Consider the following 21,554-nt stretch of genomic DNA (forward strand, 5'->3'; position numbering starts at 1 on the left):
CTGTCAGACTCTGCTTTGTGCTCCCCAAGGAACTCACTGCACCTGTGAGGACCACATCACCTGCATGATGACATCACCGGCTTCATGCATGTGAGTCACTGTCATTTCTACTGGTGCAACAGTTCCAGTCGGGTGGGAGTTGTGCAAGCTGGAAACATGTCCCGTTCATTTTCAAAGGGAAAAATTACCTGGAATTTCTGGTAATATGGGATGGGTAGGTGGAAGGAAAATAGTAGCGAGGCTGAACATTTTGAGGCCTGAACTGTTCCGATACGATGAAAACTGGGGGAGAAGAACTTTAACGCACACGCTGAATCAAAAACATGTTACACAACTCCATGTGCAAGGCTGTTCATAGATGGATAGTTTTTTTAGTTACATTAACATTCATTCTTTTTACAAAAGCAGTGAAGTTGTCACGTTGTGTAAATGGTAAATAAAAAGAGAATACAATGATTTCAAAATTTGTGAATTATATTTATATAGCGCTTTTCTCTAGTGACTCAAAGCGCTTTACATAGTGAAACCCAATATCTAAGTTACATTTAAACCAGTGTGGGTGGCACTGGGAGCAGGTGGGTAAAGTGTCTTGCCCAAGGACACAACGGCAGTAACTAGGATGGCACAAGCGGGAATCGAACCTGCAACCCTCAAGTTGCTGACACGGCCGCTCTACCAACCGAGCTAGGCCGCCCCAAAAAAAAATCCTTTTCAATTTACAGTATATTCAATTGAATAGACTGCAAAGACAAGATACTTCATTTTGAACTGGAAAACTATTTTTGCAAGTATTAGCTCATTTGGAATTCCATGCTTGCAGCATGTTACAAAAAAGCTGGCACAAGTGGCAAAAAAGACAGACAAAGTTGAGGAATGCTCATCAAACGCGTATTTGGAACATCCCACAGGTGAAGAGGCTAAGTAAAGTTAAAGTACCAATGATTGTCACACACACACAAGAGGTGTGAGGAAATTATCCTCTGCATTTGACCCATCACCCTTGATCACCCCCTGGGAGATGAGGGGAGCAGTGAGCGGCACCAATGTCACACCCGGGAATCATTTTTGGTTATTTTACCCCCAATTCCAACCCTTAATGCTAAGTGCCAAACAGGAAAGGAATGAGTCACATTTTTATAGTCTTTGGTATGACTCGGCCGGGGTTTGAACTCACAACCTACCGATCTCAGGGCGGACACTCTAACCACTAGGCCACTGAGTAGGTAATTGGGAACAGGTGGGTGCCATGATTGGGTATAAAAGCAGCTTCCATGAAATGCTCAGTCATTCACAAACAAGGACGGGGCGAGGGTCACCACTTTGTCAACAAATGCCTGAGCAAATTGTTTAAGAACATTTCTCAACCAGCTATTGCAAGAAATTTAAGGATGTCATCATCTACGCTCCGTAATATCATCAAAAGGTTCAGAGAATCTGGAGAAATCACTGCACTGCACTGCACTGCAAACCTGTGATAATCGATCTCTCAGGTGGTACTGCATCAAAAAGTGACATCGGTGTGTAAAGGATATCACCACGTGGGCTCAGGAACACTTTAGAAAACCACTGTCAGTAACTATAGTCGGTCGCTACATCTGGAAGTGCAAGTTAAAACTCTACTATGCTAAGCCAAATCCATTTATCAACAACACCCAGAAACGCCGCCGGCTTTGCCATTCATCTAAGATGGACTGATGCAGAGTGGAATAATGTTCTGTGGTCTGACGAGTCCACATTTACATTTTTTTTTTTTTAAACTGAGGACATTGTGTCTTCCTGGACCAAAGAGGAAAATAACCAAAGTGTATATCTTTAAAACAAAGCACAAATTTGTCATGAATATTGTTCAGGATGAAGCGACAGATGCCCTGCCTTAGTGATGGAGTGCTTTCACAAGTATAAAACGTGGTAAACAGTCTGCATGCATGGTACATAAGGTGCAGGTAACATCAATGTCCTTCTATCCAACCCAGGGGTAGGGAACCTATGGCTCTAGAGCCAGATGTGGCTCTTTTGATGACTGCATCTGGCTCTCAGATAAATTTTAGCTGACATTGCTTAACATGATAAGTCAGTGTTTTTCAACCTTTTCTGAGCCAATGCACATATTCTTAATTGAAAAAATTCTGAGGCACACCACCAGCAAAAAACATAAAAAAGTGCAACTCAGTAGCCGATATAGACGATAAAAAGTCGTTCTCGCAATAGCTCTTGTCTCAATGTAGATGTGCAGTCACGACCTGTCTCATCACGCCATAACTTATTTTGACTTTTTTGGTGTTTTCCTGTGTGTCTTGCGCTCCTTTTTTGCTATTTTCCTGGAGCAGTTTCATGTCTTCCTTGAATGCTATTCCCCGCACCTGCTTTGTTTTCGCCATCAGGACTATTTAAGTTGTGCTGACGCACTCCATTATGGGGACGTTGTTGATTGTCATGTCATGTACAGATGTACTTTGTAGACGGCATCTGCTCCACATGCTGCAAGTCTTTGCTGTCGTCCAGCATTCTGTTTTTGTTTACTTTGCAGCCAGTTCAGTTTTAATTTTGTTTTGCTTGAATACCTTTTCTCAGTGGCACTTAGCGGCACTTGCCTTTTTGTTTATTTCTGGTTTAAGTGTTGGATACCTTTTTACCTACACGCTGCCTGCTGCATGGTTTGTCGCTGATCAGGACAAACCCTGTTTCCGACATCTTACACCTATAGCTATGAAGTGCTTCGAGAAGCTGGTACGGACCCATATCACCTCAGTCCTCCCTCCCGAGCTCGACCCACACCAGTTTGCCTACAGAGCCAACAGGTCCACAGAGGACGCCATCGCCACAGCCCTACACTCCTCCCTGGGTCACCTGGAGACGGGGGGAAGCTACGTGCGGCTGCTTTTTGTGGATTATAGCTCGGCATTTAACACCATTATTCCTGATAGACTGGTGTCCAAACTGTCAGACCTGGGTCTCTCGAACTCCATCTGCATGTGGATTAAGGACTTCTTATCCAACCGCCCCCAGAGGGTGCAGTTGGGTCGCCACATGTCATCAAGCCTGCACCTCAGTACCGGCTCTCCACAAGGCTGCGTGCTGAGCCCCCTTCTCTACTCCATCTACACATACGACTGCACACCTGCCCACTCCAGCAACTCCATCATCAAATTTGCGGATGACACCACCGTAGTGGGGCTCATCTCGGAGGGAGACGAGGCTGCATATCGGGATGAGGTGGAGAAGCTGTCGGATTGGTGCAAAGTCAACAACCTGGCCCTGAACACCTCCAAGACCAAGGAGCTGGTCATAGACTTCAGGAGGAAAAAAACGGACATCCTGCCCCTGATCATCAGTGGTGACTGTGTGGAGAGGGTCTCCGACTTCCGCTCCCTGGGAGTCCACCTGGCCGACGACCTATCCTGGAGCACCAACACCACGGCTACCATCAAGAAGGCACACCAGAGACTGCACTTCCTGAGAATACTCAGGAACAACCACCTCTCACAGGAACTGCTGGTGTCCTTCTACCGGTGCTCCATTGAGAGCATCCTGACCTACTGCATCTGCGTGTGGTTCAGCAGCTGCACGGCCGCAGAGAGAACGGCGCTCCAGAGAGTCATAAAGACCGCCCAGAAGTTAATCGGATGCCCCCTCCCCCCCCCTGGCTGACCTGTACAGCTCCCGCTGTCTCAGAAAAGCACAGAGCATCCTGAAAGACCCATTCCTCCCCGGGCACAGCCACCTGGAACTACTACCCTCAGGCAGACGCTACAGGGTGCTAAAAGCGAGCACCAATAGACTAAAAAATAGCTTTTACCCAAGAGCCATAGTAGCACTAAACAGGCACTGAGTGAGCACAATATGTCCATCATGTCCTCATGTGTAATGCTTAAATGTTTTTCTATTTTTTCGGACTACAATGTGCAATAATGTTTTATGTATGTGTGTATATGTATTCATATGCATGCAGATATGCATCTGTGTGGATACATATACATATACATCTGTCATCTCTATCTTTTTTTTTTTTTAAACTATACTACCATATTGTATATGCACCTTAGGAGGAGCTGCTCCAATTGCGTTGTTCTTTGAACCTGTTCATTGCAATAATGACAGTAAAACTATTCTATTCTATTCTATTCAGAGCAATTAGCTACCTGCTGCCACCTACTGATATGGAAGAGTGTTACACGGCTACTCTGCTTAGCTCTAACCAGCGCAGACATTCAACAATGGCACATTTGCGGATTTTAATTACTGGTTTGCAAAAAATACTTAGGTGAAATTACATAATCTCCCACGACACACCAGACTGTATCTCACGGCACACTAGTGCGCCGCAGCACAGTGGTTGAAGAACACAGCGATAAGTAATAAGTAATTCCGCTAGTAATCAGTGTTAAAAAATAACGTTCAAAATATAAAACACTCTCATGCATTTTAATCCAGCCATCCATTTTCTACCGCACCTGTTCAAGAAGTTGCATTAATGGTAAGAACTATTTTATTCATTATTGGTAAGCGTCAGAAAAACAATGTTATTAAAAAGAAGAAGATACTTATTTTACTCTTAACATGATTGGTCTTACTTAAAAATGCATACATTTAGTTGTATTCAGTGTTAAAAAATATGATATGGCTCTCACGGAAATATATTTTGAAATATTTGGCTTTCATGGCTCTCTCAGCCAAAAAGGTTCCCGACCCCTGATCTAACCTTTAGTCTTTACACGGTAATAACCAGGAATGACTTTAAAAGATATCTCTTTGACTTTGTTGGTAAGTAAATAGCTGTTAGGAAGGGACCATGTTTTGACCCAGCAGATTTCATTCACAACATAGTTCCATAGGAGACAGACACACAATCATTTTGGAATAAGCTGCGGATTTTTCTGATCAAAGCAAAGTTTCCCCACAGGAGTGTCAAGTGGATCATTCACAATTTTTACATCAGAAAGAGGAGATGAGTAAGCCCTGTACAACATAACACCTGTGTGGGAGTCACAGGTATCTTAAAAAATGGTTGAGAAATTCTTGGTAATTAAAAAGTTGACCTTCCTTGTTGAAAAGCTGACTCACTAAAATAATATTGTTGAAGCAATTGTTGGGGAAAAGAGATTTCCTTTTGTAACATATGTCTTTATTGCATACTTGCCAACCCTCCCGAGTTTTCCGGGAGACTCCCAAAATTCAGTACCTCTCCCGAAAACCTCCCGGTTTTCAGCTGGAGCTGGAGGCCACGCCCCGTCCAGCTCCATGCGGACCTGAGTGAGGACAGCCCAGCTTATGGAGCCATCCTTTGGGAAGAGACGGGAGGACAACAGGGTGACAAGAACTAAATCATCCAGACTAGAGATACATTTTATTATAATGTATATCTTACTTAAAAATAAATATATTTATTAATTTAACGGTGGCAGAGGGGTTAGTGCGTCTGCCTCACAATACGAAGGTCCTGCAGTCCTGGGTTCAATTCCAGGCTCGGGATCTTTCTGTGTGGAGTTTGCATGTTCTCCCCGGGTACTCCGGCTTCCTCCCACTTCCAAAGACATGCACCTGGGGATAGGCCCCTCCCACCTCCAAAGACATGCACCTGGGGATAGGTTGATTGGCAACACTAAATTGGCCCTAGTGTGTGAATGTGAGTGTGAATGTTGTCTGTCTATCTGTGTTGGCCCTGCGATGAGGTGGCGACTTGTCCAGGGTGTACCCCGCCTTCCGCCCGATTGTAGCTGAGATAGGCGCCAGCGCCCCCCACAACCCCAAAAGGGAATAAGCGGTAGAAAATGGATGGATGGAATTTAAAAAAACTAAATATATTTTTACTATATTTTTGCTAAAAACATCAACATTTATTTTATTTGTATTTTTTATTACATCCAGCCATAGAATTATACATTAAAATAAACATATTTGAAGTAATACATTTTGAATGAGCATAATAATTCATTTAAAATGACCATATTTAATTATTAAAATAATTGCTGGTTTATCAACAACTTTAGCATTTTATTCATTACATTTTGAAGCTCTCAGAAACCAAGTTATGTTATATCCCTTAAGATTTATTTATGCAAGTTCGAAGTATCAAATATCTAAACACAGTTTTTTTTGCATATTTTCAGGATGTATATATATATATATATATACAGACACATATATATATCAGGGATGCACCGAAATGAAAATTTGTGGCCGAAACCGAATAAAATTTGAGCGCTTGGCCGAAGGCCAAATACCGAATAATAAATGCAGTTTTTCACAACTTTTTTATATTGCATAAATAGCCTAGAATACATTTTTAGACATGTTTTTCAAATAAAGTAAATTTTTATTGAATATTGACATTTTTTAATTTTCCAGTAGTCTTTGCTTTTCAAAAAAAGCACAATTTTTCATTTATATTAGGCCTTCAAACAAAACATGCATTTAAAAAAAAAATAAAGTGCATTAAAGTGGATAAACCCACAACAAATGAATTATTGTCCTTTTGGCAAAAGTCTGCTTAGCCACAGTAGATATGCTAATAATGTAAACAGAAGGCTCAAGTAAATCTCAATTAAGTGTGTGCTTGTAACCTCTTACACTTATACAGGTAGCCTACACAACAGGCTAATAATGTAAACAGAGGCCCCACTAAATCTCAATAAGTGTGTGCTTGTAACCTCATACACTTATACAGGTAGCCTACACAACAGGCTAATAATGTAAACAGAGGCCCCACTAAATCTCAATAAGTGTGTGCTTGTAACCTCATACACTTATACAGGTACACAACATATCCCAGGCCAGAATAGATTTGTCAATAATGGTACTTCAGCTTCAGAATAAAAAGAAGGAAACTAACTATGTATAAAACAATTTAAATTTAACACTGCACGTTGGTTGATTGTGTCACCGCGTCAAAAAATTGCGTCACACGCCACTATTCGGCCTTGTTTTTAACTCATTCCACCGAAGGCCGAATGTGGCTTTTTTTGCCATATTCGGCCGAATATATTCGGTTACCGATTAATCGGTGCATCCCTAATATATATATATATATATATATATGTATATATATATTATTTGAAACATATTTTTGTCTGTCAACTATTTTATTCCAAATTCCAAATGAATCAAGTGTGTTATTTACTTCTAGAACAGGGGTGCCCACACTTTTTCCGCAGGAGAGCTACTTTTCAATTGACCAAGTCGAGGACATCTACCTCATTCATATATGTAATTTATATTTATTTATTTATGAAAGTGAACTTTTTGTTAACAAGTTAAAGGTGTTTAATGATAATCCAAGCATTTTTAACATATGGATTTCTTTCTTTCAAGAAGAGAAGAATATAATTTGGTGTATTGGCGTGGCGCAGTGGAAGAGTGGCCGAGCGCAACCCGAGGGTCCCTGGTTCAATTCCCACCTAGTACCAACCTCGTCACGTCCGTTGTGTCCTGAGCAAGACACTTCACACTTGCTCCTGATGGGTGCTGGTTGGCGCCTTGCATGGCAGCTCCCTCCATCAGTGTGTGAATGGGTGAATGTGGAAGTAGCGTCAAAGCGCTTTGAGTACCTTGAAGGTAGAAAAGCGCTATACAAGTACAACCCATTTATTTATTTATTATATATATATATATATATATATATATATATATATATATATATATATATATATATATATATGAAATACTTGACTTGGTGAATTTTAGCTGTAAATCTACTCCCCTCTTAACTGCGCCCCCGCCCCACCCCCCGAAAAGGAGGTCTGAAGGTTGGCAAGTATGCTTTATTGTTCCAAATGTAGTATTTTGTGGGTGAGAAATTGTGATCGTATATAAGAGAGCATGCCAGAAGGGCTTTTTTGTGGAAGTTTGAAAGAGCAACAGGAATCCTATCAATCTTATAGTTACACAATAGCAAAAATGTTAGGGCTTCAAGGTTAGAAAACACCTGATGAGGAATAAAGTACCAAGTTGAGGTAGGGTCTTTCAATTAGTGTCTTATCCAATTCACCTTAAAGGTGTTGTTTAGTGTAGTGAAATCCAGAAATTTTTACACCACCCTGATTGCAATTTTTTTTCTCCAAATAAAGTCAACAAGTATTTTGTCAATATTTATACATATTTTGGGGTTAACATCTAAAGCAGGGGTCTCAAACTCAATTCACCTGGGGGCCACCAGATGCGGAGTCTGGGTGAGGCTGGCCCGCAAGTAAAGATTTGAAAAATATCTATATTTTTAAATGTCTATTTTTATTTTCTTTGGAAGTGAATGTTGTCTGTCTATCTGTGTTGGCCCTGCGATGAGGTGGCGACTTGTCCAGGGTGTACCCTGCCTTCCGCCCGATTGTAGCTGAGATAGGCGCCAGCGCCCCCCGCGACCCCGAAAGGGAATAAGCGGTAGAAAATGGATGGATGGATGGATTTTTATTTTCAACACAAAATAAAATCAAAATATAAATGAATACAATTACAATTTCTTTTTCCGTGCAAATAAGACACTGGGTGCTCAACAAAGAAATATTGCATCTCCCACTTTTCCTGGAATTGTCTTTGCTCACCACTAACCCTTCTCTTCACTGCAGGCTTTGAAAAAGACATGTTTGGGGTTGTGGAATATATTTGTGTTTAGCCCACGCACGGAGAATAATGTTATTTTCACAATTTGTGTCATTAGGGACGGTGTGGCGCAGTGGGAGAGTGGCTGAGCGCAACCCGAGGGTCACTGGTTCAAATCCCACCTAGAACCAACCTCGTCACGTCCGTTGTGTCCTGAGCAAGACACTTCACCCTTGCTCCTGATGGGTGCTGGTTGGCGCCTTGCATGGCAGTTCCCTCCATCAGTGTGTGAATGTGTGTGTGAATGGGTAAATGTGGAAGTAGTGTCAAAGTGCTTTGAGTACCTTGAAGGTAGAAAAGCGCTATACAAGTACAACCCATTTATCATTTATCATTTATTCCGCTTTTCCTCCCTACAACAACACAACAGTCGGCGGATAATAACTAAAAAATAAACAAGTGATTCAATTGTAAATCAAAGCTGCAAGCAGTGATGGACGGGACTGATTGGGCTGGATATGCGGTGGTTCGATCTCTCTCCTGTGCTTATTTGAAGCCGACACAACAAACGGCCTCAGAGGAGATGTCTGAAAAAAGGCAAGTTTTTTTAGCCATATTTTGTATTGAAGGGGGAATAGCAAACTTCCCGTTGATTTTAGCTGAGGGTTGTCAGAATATGAAATCTAGGTCTAAGTGAGACCTACATAGAGGTTTTTGTTTCATGTCGCTACGACATTCCTACTGGAAGTTACAAGCAGTTTTGTCTGGGTTTTCTTCGTAGGGGGTGCTAGAATGCAATTTTTAGTTCTCGGGTTAGGTTTTTTTGATTAAATCGCAATGCTTGCCAGCCCTGATGTGTGTAGTTTTGGAGCATGTTAAGGGGGTCAAATTACAGCTCAAAGAGGTGGTGGTATAATAATAATAAAACCTTAGAAATACAATAGGGTCCTCTGTTCCAAAGGGACATTCAGCCCCTAATAAAGATTTCTCCACATAGAAGTAATCATCAACTTAAAGAGCCCTCTTTGGGGATTGTAATAGAGATCCATCTGGATTCATCAACTTCATTCTAAACATTTCTTTACAAAAAAAAAATCTTTAACATCAATATTTATGGAACTCTCTGAGCTGCTACCTTACCGTGGTAGAGGAGTTTGCGTGTCCCAATGATCCTAGGAGCTATGTTGTCTGGGGGTTTTCATGCCCCCTGGTAGGGTCTCCCAAGACAAACAGGTCCTAGGTGAGTGATCAGACAAAGAGCAGCTCAAAGACTTCTATGGAATTACAACGAAATGAACCCAGATTTCCCTCGCCCGGACGTGGGTCACCGGGGCCCCGCTCTGGAGCCAGGCCCGGAGTTGGGGCACGATGGCGAGCGCCTGGTGGTCGGGCCTGTTCCCATGGGGCCCGGCCGGGCACAGCCCGAAGAGGCAACGTGGGTCATCCCTCCAATGGGCTCACCACTCATAGGAGGGGCCATAGAGGTCGGGTGCATTGTGAGCTGGGCGGCAGCCGAAGGCAGGGTACTTGGCGGTCCGATCCTCGGCTACAGAAGCTAGCTCTTGGGACGTGGAACGTCACCTCACTGGGGGGGAAGGAGCCTGAGCTAGTGCGCGAGGTAGAGAAGTTCCGGCTGGATATAGTCGGACTCACCTCGACGCACAGCAAGGGCTCTGGAACCAGTTCTCTCGAGAGGGACTGGACCCTCTTCCACTCTGGCGTTGCCGGCAGTGAGAGGCGACGGGCTGGGGTGGCAATTCTGGTTGCCCCCCGGCTCAAAGCCTGTACGTTTGAGTTCAACCCAGTGGACGAGAGGGTAGCTTCCCTTCGCCTTCGGGTGGGGGGACGGGTCCTGACTGTTGTTTGTGCTTACGCACCAAACAGCAGTTCAGAGTACCCACCCTTTTTGGGTACACTCGAGGGAGTACTGGAAAGTGCTCCTCCGGGTGATTCCCTTGTCCTACTGGGAGACTTCAACGCTCATGTTGGCAACGACAGTGAAACCTGGAGAGGCGTGATTGGGAAGAATGGCCGCCCGGATCTAAACCCGAGTGGTGTTTTGTTATTGGACTTTTGTGCTCGTCACGGATTGTCCATAACAAACACCATGTTCAAACATAAGGGTGTCCATATGTGCACTTGGCACCAGGACACCCTAGGCCGCAGTTCCATGATCGACTTTGTAGTTGTGTCATCGGATTTGCGGCCTCATGTTTTGGACACTCGGGTGAAGAGAGGGGCGGAGCTTTCTACCGATCACCACCTGGTGGTGAGTTGGCTGCGATGGTGGGGGAGGATGCCGGACAGACCTGGCAGGCCCAAGCGCATTGTGAGGGTCTGCTGGGAACGTCTGGCAGAGTCTCCTGTCAGAGAGAGTTTCAATTCACACCTCCGGGAGAACTTTGAACATGTCACGAGGGAGGTGCGGGACATTGAGTCCGAGTGGACCATGTTCCGAACCTCTATTGTCGAGGCGGCTGATTGGAGCTGTGGCCGCAAGGTTGTTGGTGCCTGTCGTGGCGGTAATCCCAGAACCCGTTGGTGGACACCAGCAGTGAGGGATGCCGTCAAGCTGAAGAAGGAGTCCTATCGGGTTCTTTTGGCTCATAGGACTCCGGAGGCAGTGGACGGGTACCGACGGGCCAAGCGGTGTGCAGCTTTAGCGGTCGCGGAGGCAAAAACTCGGACATGGGAAGAGTTCGGGGAAGCCATGGAAAACGACTTCCGGACGGCTTCGAAGCGATTCTGGACCACCATACGGCGCCTCAGGAAGGGGAAGCAGTGCACTATCAACACCGTGTATGGTGCGGATGGTGTTCTGCTGACTTCGACTGCGGATGTTGTGGATCGGTGGAGGGAATACTTCGAAGACTTCCTCAATCCCACCAACACGTCTTTCTTTGAGGAAGCGGTGCCTGGGGAATCTGTAGTGGACTCTCCTATTTCTGGGGCTGAGGTCGCTGAGGTAGTTAAAAAGCTCCTCGGCGGCAAGGCCCTGGGGGTGGATGAGATCCGCCCGGAGTTCCTTAAGGCTCTGGATGCTGTGGGGCTGTCTTGGTTGACAAGACTCTGCAGCATCGCGTGGACATCGGGGGCGGTACCTCTGGATTGGCAGACCGGGGTGGTGGTCCCTCTCTTTAAGAAGGGGGACCGGAGGGTGTGTTCCAACTATCGTGGGATCACACTCCTCAGCCTTCCCGGTAAGGTTTATTCAGGTGTACTGGAGAGGAGGCTTCGCCGGATAGTCGAACCTCGGATTCAGGAGGAACAGTGTGGTTTTCGTCCTGGTCGTGGAACTGTGGACCAGCTCTATACTCTCGGCAGGGTTCTTGAGGGTGCATGGGAGTTTGCCCAACCAGTCTACATGTGCTTTGTGGACTTGGAGAAGGCATTCGACCGTGTCCCTCGGGAAGTCCTGTGGGGAGTGCTCAGAGAGTATGGGGTATCGGAATGTCTTATTGTGGCGGTCCGCTCCCTGTATGATCAGTGTCAGAGCTTGGTCCGCATTGCTGGCAGTAAGTCGGACACGTTTCCAGTGAAGGTTGGACTCCGCCAAGGCTGTCCTTTGTCACCGATTCTGTTCATAACTTTTATGGACAGAATTTCTAGGCGCAGTCAAGGCGTTGAGGGGTTCCGGTTTGGTGGCCACGGGATTAGGTCTCTGCTTTTTGCAGATGATGTAGTCCTGATGGCTTCATCTGGCCGGGATCTTCAGCTCTCACTGGATCGGTTCGCAGCCGAGTGTGAAGCGACCGGAATGAGAATCAGCACCTCCAAGTCCGAGTCCATGGTTCTCGCCCGGAAAAGGGTGGAGTGCCATCTCCGGGTTGGGGAGGAGACCCTGCCCCAAGTGGAGGAGTTCAAGTACCTAGGAGTCTTGTTCACGAGTGGGGGAAGAGTGGATCGTGAGATCGACAGGCGGATCGGTGCGGCGTCTTCAGTAATGCGGACGTTGTATCGATCCGTTGTGGTGAAGAAGGAGCTGAGCCGGAAGGCAAAGCTCTCAATTTACCGGTCGATCTACGTTCCCATCCTCACCTATGGTCATGAGCTTTGGGTCATGACCGAAAGGATAAGATCACGGGTACAAGCGGCCGAAATGAGTTTCCTCCGCCGGGTGGCGGGGCTCTCCCTTAGAGATAGGGTGAGAAGCTCTGCCATCCGGGAGGAGCTCAACGTAAAGCCGCTGCTCCTCCACATCGAGAGGAGCCAGATGAGGTGGTTCGGGCATCTGGTCAGGATGCCACCCGAACGCCTCCCTAGGGATGTGTTTAGGGCACGTCCAGCTGGTAGGAGGCCACGGGGAAGACCCAGGACACGTTGGAAAGACTATGTCTCCCGGCTGGCCTGGGAACGCCTCGGGATCCCCCGGGAAGAGCTAGACGAAGTGGCTGGAGATAGGGAAGTCTGGGCTTCCCTGCTTAGGCTGCTGCCCCCGCGACCCGACCTCGGATAAGCGGAAGATGATGGATGGATGGATGGATGGATTTATGGAACATGTCCACAAAAAATCTATCTGTCAACATTGAATATTGCATTGTTGAATTTCTTTTTCACAGTTTATGAACTTACATTCATATTTTGTTGAAGTATTATTCAGTAAATATATTTATAAAGGATTTTTGAATTGTTGCCATTTTTAGAATATTTAAAAAAAATCTTGCGTACCCCCATTTGAGAACCACTGATCTACTGCAGTGTTTTTCAACCACCGTGCCGCGGCGTATGGGTGTGCCGTGGAAGATTGCCTAATTTCACGTATTTGGGTTAAAATTGTTTTCAAACCAGTAATTATAGTCTGCAAATGATGTGTTGTTGTTGAGTGTCGGTGCTGTTTAGAGCTGGGCAGAGTAACCGTGTAATACTCTTCCATGTCAGTAGGTGGCAGTTTTGTGGGCGGTCTTATTTACATGGCTCACCTTCGACAGCGTCTTCTCCCCGTCATCTTTGTTGTAGCGGTGTAGCGTGCAAGGACGGGAGTGGAAAAAGTGTCGAAAGATTGGCGCTAACTGTTTGAATGACATTCGAACTTGAGGGGGGGTGTCCCTTTTTTTTCTTTTTCTTCTTTGTCATGAAAAGGGACGTTTTTGCCATGAAAATTTGATTTTTTTTGTGGTTGGTGCACTATTTGTAAGTGTATATTGTGTTTTTTATGTTGATTTAATAAAAAAAAAAAAATATATATATTTTTTATTTTTTATTTATTTATTTTTTTCAATAAAAAAAAATTCTGCGGCCCGGTACCAATCGGGCCACGACCCGGTACCGGGCCGCAGAAGAATTTTTTTGTTGTGTTAGCCTTGTTAGCTTAGCACAACAAGCCTGCCTTGTTGTGCTAAGCCAACAAGGCTGGCGGAGTTAAGCTAACAAGGCTAGCCGTGCTAAGCTAACAAGGTTAGCCGTGCTAAACTAACAAGGCTAGCCGTGCTACGCCAACAAGGCTGGCCGTCTTAAGCTAACAAGGCTAGCTGTCTGAAGCTAACAAGGCTAGCCGTGCTAAGCTAACAAGGTTAGCCGTGCTAAGCTAACAAGCTTAGCCGTGCTACGCCAACAAGGCTGGCCGTCTAAAGCTTACAAGGCTAGCCGTCTGAAGCTAACAAGGCTAGCCGTGCTAAGCTAACAAGGTTAGCCGTGCTACGCCAACAAGGCTGGCCGTCTTAAGCTAACAAGGCTAGCCGTCTGAAGCTAACAAGGCTATCTGTGCTAAGCTAGTTAGCTATGAAAAGATAACAAGGCTAGCCGTGCTAAGCCAAAAAGGCTAGCCATGCTAAGCTAACAAGGTTAGCGGAGTTAAGCTAACAAGGCTAGCGGTGCTTATTTTATAAATAAAAACAATAAATAAATAAAAAAATATATATATATTTTTTTTTTTTACCGATCGGCACCGGTACCGGGCCACGGCCCACTATTTTTTTTTTTTTTAAAGGTTTATTTATACATTTCAACAATTACAAACAATAAGTCAAACAACAATACAAAACATTATGAAAACAGTACAAAACAGCGCCAGGGGGTTGTAAGTTCAAAATAATAAAAATAGAATACAAAAATATATATACATATATTAAACAAAATGCAAAGCCGTAGGCTTATTCAGATTCATCAAACAACTTAAATTTGGAACACAGCATCATCGTTTTCACAGCTTTTTTATTGTTAGAGGTAGAGAGCGTTTTAATGTAAAGTTCCAGATCTTTTTTAAAGGCACAAAATATAGGACGAGTATTAAGAAACTTACATTTATAAATATAAAACTTAGCCAATAAAATAATGAGGTTGCAAAGGTAGAATTCCTTTTCAATTTTTTGTTGGTTGGGGACCACTGATTTTTTTTCATTTTTTTAAATGTTTGTTATTTATTTATTTATTTATTATTATTATTTTTTTCTACTGATCTACTTTACCTCGCGCTCGCGATGACGTCACGGCCGGCTCTCGCGACACTTCCGAAGGCAGCCGAAGTCGCGCACGCGACGAGACGGAAGTGGCCGAAGGAGCGCACACGCTGCGTCAACCCCCCACCCTCTCTCCCCCCGCCCCCTCCTGTTTTAAACATGGCCGCCGCGTCTACTCTGCCAACTAAGTAACGTCCAGCCTGCGAAGTGATCGCCGGCCTGCTGCCTCCTTCTTGCCCGCGCCGTCCCCGCGGCCCTGTTTGGATGCCAACCTCGTCGACTCTTAACCCCTTCCCTTCCCCTCCGGCCGCCGCCGGGCCCGCTTTTATCCGGCGCGATCACCGCCGTCTCGGGCAGCCAGCAGCCGCCGGGCCATTTTGTTGAGTGTCAGCCCGGTAGAGAAGCAGCTTCTCCCCCGGCCATGCTGTGATCGGAGCCCCCCTCCCCGGCGGTGCTCTCCATGAACAATGTGCGACAACTGCGCCGAGCTGCTGGAGCTTTTAAACCAAAGTAAGTCCCCTGTCTTTCATGCTAGCGTGCTACATGCTAACTAGACACCTTTTTATCTCCTCCAAGTCTGTCATTTACACGCGTGGGTGTGTTTATGTCACGCTGTTGTGTTTAATATCTTTCTGGTCGCGCGGAGGTGTTGCGATCATCCTGCTCTTCAAAGCACACTTTGTGGGAGATGAAAGTTAGCTTGCTGGCTAACCTAGCTGCTAACCTTGCTAACTAACTAGCTAGCTAGGTTAGCATCTGCCTCCATTTGTTTTGGCAACTTGTTTTGTCCCCCCCCCCCCCCCCCCCCACTCCACATAATGTCGTTGCCGTGTGAGAGGATGTTGTTGTGGGGGCATAAAGTTCCTTTGTTGCTGGCGAATGTGCTGTCTCAGCGGCGTCAGGGGAAGGCAGTCAATGTAAACAAGCCCCGCTAGCCGTGCTAAGCTAACAAGGCTAGCCGTGCTAAGCTAACTAGGCTAGCCGTGCTAAGCTAACAAGGCTAGCCGTGCTAAGCTAACAAGGCTAGCCGTGCTAAGCTAACAAGGATAGCCGTGCTAAGCTAACAAGGATAGCCGTGCTAAGCTAACAAGGATAGCCGTGCTAAGCTAACAAGGATAGCCGTGCTAAGCTAACAAGGCTAGCCGTGCTAAGCTAACAAGGCTAGCCGTGCTAAGATAACAATGCTAGTTGTGCTAAGCCAACAAGGCTAGCCGTGTTAAGCTAACAATACTAGCCGTGCTAAGCTAACAGCGCTATCTGTGCTAAGCTAACAAGGCTAGCCGTGCTAAGCCAACAAGGCTAGCCGTGCTAAGCTAACAAGGCTAGCCGTCCTAAGCCAACAAGGCTAGCCGTCCTAAGCCAACAAGGCTAGCGGTGCTAAGCCAACAAGGCTAGCGGTGCTAAGCCAACAAGGCTAGCGGTGCTAAGCCAACAAGGCTAGCGGTGCTAAGCCAACAAGGCTAGCGGGGCTAAACCAACAAGGCTGGCCGTGCTAAGCCAACAAGGCTGGCCGTGCTAAACCAACAAGGCTAACCGTCTTAAGCCAACAAGGCTAACCGTCTTAAGCCAACAAGGCTAACCGTCTTAAGCCAACAAGGCTAACCGTCTTAAGCCAACAAGGCTAACCGTCTTAAGCCAACAAGGCTAACCGTCTTAAGCCAAAAAGGCTAACCGTCTTAAGCCAACAAGGCTAGCCGTCTTAAACCAACAAGGCTATCTGTGCTAAGCTAGTTAGCTGTGAAAAGATAACAAGGCTAGCCATGCTAAGCCAACAAGGCTAGCGGTGCTAAGCTAACAAGGCTAGCCGTGCTAAGCTAACAAGGCTAGCAGAGTTAAGCTAACAAGGCTAGCAGAGTTAAGCTAACAAGGCTAGCGGTGCTAAGGTAACAAGGCTAGCCGTGCTAAGCTAACAAGGTTAGCGGTGCTAAGGTAACAAGGCTAGCGGTGCTAAGCTAACAAGGCTAGCCGTGCTGAGCTAGTTAGCTGTACTAAGATAACAAGGCTAGCGGTGCTAAGCCAACAAGACTAGCCGTGCTAAAATAACCAGGCTATTTCTATTTTTTTCTCTCTTATTTCTATCTGTTTTTACTATTTCTTTTACCATATTGTATGTGCACCTTAGGGGATCTGCTCCAATTTCGTTGTTCTTCGAACCTGTCCACTGCAATAATGACAATAGGACTCTATTCTATTCTAAGAAGGCTAGCCATGCTAAGCTAACAGGGCCCAGCTAACTGTTCCTTCATTGCTCACATTTTGTCACTCAGCTTGTTTTTGTTCCTTTTTTTGACTCAATACAACCAAGTTCAATCAATCAATGTTTATTTATATAGCCCTAAATCACTAGTGTCTCAAAGGGCTGCACAAACCACAACGACATCCTCGGTAGAGCCCACATAAGGGCAAGGAAAAACTCACCCCAGTGGGACGTCGGTGACAGTGACAATGATGACTATGAGAAACCTTGGAGAGGACCGCATCACCAGCTTTGTGTTGTTGTTACTACTACTGTCATTTAAAGGCCTACTGAAATGAGATCTTATTTAAACGGGGATAGCAGGTCCATTCTAAGTGTCATACTTGCCATATTTTTGCTGAAAGGATTTAGTAGAGAACATCGACGATAAAGTTCGCAACTTTTAGTCGCTAATAAAAAAGCCTTGCCTGTACCGGAAGTAGCAGACGATGTGCGCGTGACGTCACGGGTTGTGGAGCTCCTCACATCTGAACATTGTTTACAATCATGGCCACCAGCAGCGAGAGCGATTCGGACCGAGAAAGCGACAATTTCCCCATTAATTTGAGCGAGAACAAAAGATTCGTGGATGAGGAAAGTAAGAGTGTAGGAGTAGGGGAAAAAAAGACACTATACAGTGGGAGCGATTCAGATATTAGACAAATTTACTAGGATAATTCTGGAAAATGCCTTATCTGCTTATTGTGTTACTAGTGTTTTAGTAAGATTATATGGTTGTACCTGTACAACCTAAAGGTCGGCCCCGCACCTTTCTTCAGCACCAGTCGACGGGTGGTGGCGATGCCCATCTCTGAACTTCGCAAGGGACCCTCTTCGAAACACGATCTTTCGAGATGATCGCTGCATAATACACTGTACTTTGTGTGTGTGGTCCAATCCAACCGTGTTCACTTGACATCTCTGTTCCATAGTAAAGCGTCACCGTCATCTTTCGGGAATGTAAACAATGAAACACCGGCTGTGTTTGTGTTGCTAAAGGCGGCCGCAATACACCGCTTCCCACCTACAGCTTTCTTCTTTGATGTCTCTATTATTCATTGAACAAATTGAAAAAGATTCAGCAACATAGGAGTCCAGAATACTGTGGAATTATGCGATGAAAAGAGACGACTTATAGCTGTGAACGGTGCTGGAACAAAATGTCCTCTACAATGCGTGATGTCATGCGACGTTTTAGCATGATACTTCTGCGCAAAATTTAAAATTGCAATTTAGTAAACTAAAGCGGATGATTGGCATGTGTTGCAATGTTAATATTTCATCATTGATATATAAACTATCAGACTGCGTGGTCGCTAGTAGTGGCTTTCAGTAGCCTTTTAAAGTAAACACAAGTTGTTGCCCTATTGTAGTAGAAATAGTCTGTTCCAGGGCCAAATATGTGGCCCTTGCAGCATTGATATCACATAAAGTGTAAAAAGAAGTGAAGTATTGTTGATGGAACTGGGAATGGCGTCACAGGAGTTGTGAGGTGGGAAATCAACTATGTGTGTATGTTCTAGTATTTCTAACCTTTTTGAGACATCAACAAGGAAAAGTACCTTCCATATGAGGAGGTGTGAAGAAGTTTGGACATAAACCATGGTCCCAATACAGAAAACTGTTGCATGTAATAGAGAATGTCTCATGTTCACCGCTGGTGGTGTAATCTATCAAAATGAGGGTGGTCCCAAAAAGGATGTATTTTTCAAATGGACGGTTTTAAAAGTGCTCCCCCTCTGGTGAACATTTGTAATAACAAGTGCGTGTACAAATTTGATGTGCTCCCCTTTTGGCCAACATATGTAATAACAAGTGTGTGTAAGATATGGAAATGTGCCCCCTTCGGCCAAAATGTGTTGAATATAAAATAAATACGTATATAGAGACATAGTGTGATAACAAAGTAAATAATGACGGTCAAAAAACAATTACAAAGAAAAATTAAAAACAATTATCTAAAAGCTTAGCTTTTTTATATTTGTATAGTATGAATGTATTATTAATGTTGTAAATACAAATCTTTACATATCTAGAAACAAGAAGGTAGCAAATACAATTTTGTGTGTGTGTGTGTGTGTGTGTGTGTGTGTATGTAAACAACCTTTCAAAGACAATGTGGTAACGTTATGGATAACCATGGGACAATAGAATAGAATAGAAAGTACTTTATTGATCCCTGGGGGAAATTCAGCATACATGGTATGTTGCTGACTGAGTTTGACAAAAAGTCATCCCAATGCTAATAAGGGATATTATTGAAGTGGATATTATTGTTACATCCAGAGCAGCCATCTTTGATATTGTTTACATCCAGAGCAGCCATCTTTGAAGTCCACTCAGGGTTGGCGAGACTTTCCCAGGAGGAGGAGATCCTACCTGGACGTTCCGATGCTAACTTTGTTAGCAAGTGAGTTAGCGCGGGAGTCCTTCTATTAAAGGTGGAACCTTCATATTGTGAGACACACGCACTAACACCTGTTCCACCGTGCTGACCGATATTGTAGATATGATCATATATATATATATGTGTGTGTGTGCGCGCGCGTGCGTGTGTATGACACCTAAAGTCTTACAAAAACTAATTAGTTCTATATTCAATATATGATCATTTTTATGTTAACTCCCACAGTTGTTGTTATTAACTCCCACAGTTGTTGTTATTAACTCCCACAGTTGTTATTAACTCCCACAGTTTTTGTTATTAACTCCCACAGTTGTTGTTATTAACTCCCACAGTTGTTATTAACTCCCACAGTTGTTATTAACTCTCACAGGTGTTGTTGTTGTTAACTCACACAGTTGTTGTTGTTGTTAACTCACACAGTTGTTGTTAACTCACACAGTTGTTGTTAACTCACACAGTTGTTGTTAACTCACACAGTTGTTGTTGTTAACTCACACAGTTGTTGTTGTTATTAACTCCCACAGTTGTTGTTGTTATTAACTCCCACAGTTGTTGTTGTTAACTCACAAAGTTGTTGTTGTCAACTCCCGCAGTTGTTGTTGTCAACTCCCGCAGTTGTTGTTGTCAACTCCCGCAGTTGTTGTTGTCAACTCCCGCAGTTGTTGTTGTCAACTCCCGCAGTTGTTGTTGTCAACTCCCGCAGTTGTTGTTGTCAACTCCCGCAGTTGTTGTTGTCAACTCCCGCAGTTGTTGTTGTCAACTCCCGCAGTTGTTGTTGTCAACTCCCGCAGTTGTTGTTGTCAACTCCCGCAGTTGTTGTTGTTGTCAACTCCCGCAGTTGTTGTTGTTGTCAACTCCCGCAGTTGTTGTTGTTGTCAACTCCCGCAGTTGTTGTTGTTGTCAACTCCCGCAGTTGTTGTTGTTGTCAACTCCCGCAGTTGTTGTTGTTGTCAACTCCCGCAGTTGTTGTTGTTGTCAACTCCCGCAGTTGTTGTTGTTAAATCCCGCAGTTGTTGTTGTTAACTCCCGCAGTTGTTGTTGTTAACTCCCGCAGTTGTTGTCAACTCACAAAGTTGTTGTTGTTAACTCCCACCGTTGCTAACGGTGTTAACCCCCACTGTTGTTGTTGTTGTTGTTATTAACCCCCACCATTGTTGTTGGTGTCAACTCCCACTGTTGTTAAAAGTATTAACCCCCACTGTTGTTGTTGTTGTTGATAGTGGTATTAACTCTGTCAGTTTTTATGTTGTTAACTATTGTAGTTTATTAACATTACAGTTTTGTTACATTCATCATTTTTGTTAACTATTATAATTTTAATGTTATTAAATATTACAGTTTGTATGTTAACTATTATAGTTTTTATGTTAACTATTTGGCTTCACGGTGGAAGAGGGGTTAGTGCGTCTGCCTCACAATACAAAGCTCCTGCAGTCCTGGGTTCAAATCCAGGCTCGGGATCTTTCTGTGTGGAGTTGGCATGTTCTCCCCGTGAATGCGTGGGTTTCCCTCCGGGTACTCCGGCTTCCTCCCAACACTAAATGGTCTCTAGTGTGTGAATGTGAGTGTGAATGTTGTCTGTTAGCCCTGCAATGAGGTGGCGACTTGTCCAGGGTGTACCCCGCCTTCCGCCCGATTGTAGCTGAGATAGGCGCCAGCGCCCCCCGCAACTCCAAAAGGGAATAAGCGGTAGAAAATGGATGGATGTTAACTATTCCAGATTGTATATTAGTGTTACTTTTTTGCGTTAACATTTTACATTCTGCTATTCTTGATAACCATCATAAAAACTGTCAAAGTTAGACAAACATTTTTGCAGCAGAAACATTTGGGACAAGTTTGGGGAGATTTTGCTGTTATGAATCATAATTGGTTAATAATTTCAAAACCGTAACGGCACAAAAGAATAGCAGTGTTATTTTAATAGTTGCAATGACGAAGGGGGCAACTTCCCACGGATGAATAATGTCATTTCAAAATAAAAGCC

General features: G+C 44.5%; 1 protein-coding gene across 6 annotated transcripts in view; it reads left to right on the plus strand.

Moving 5' to 3' along the window:
- Window positions 1-15,066: 15,066 nt before the first annotated feature.
- The window catches only part of usp34 (ubiquitin specific peptidase 34), a 122,848-nt gene continuing 116,360 nt past the window's right edge, over window positions 15,067-21,554 (plus strand). For all 6 annotated transcript variants that reach the window (XM_061915865.1, XM_061915883.1, XM_061915900.1 and 3 more), the window contains exon 1: window positions 15,067-15,434. In XM_061915865.1, the coding sequence (XP_061771849.1) occupies window positions 15,392-15,434 (43 nt within the window). In that variant the 5' untranslated portion in view covers window positions 15,067-15,391. The remainder of the gene's footprint in view (window positions 15,435-21,554) is intronic.

This window comes from Nerophis ophidion, linkage group LG01 (assembly GCF_033978795.1).
Source record: "Nerophis ophidion isolate RoL-2023_Sa linkage group LG01, RoL_Noph_v1.0, whole genome shotgun sequence".
NCBI lineage: Eukaryota > Metazoa > Chordata > Actinopteri > Syngnathiformes > Syngnathidae > Nerophis > Nerophis ophidion.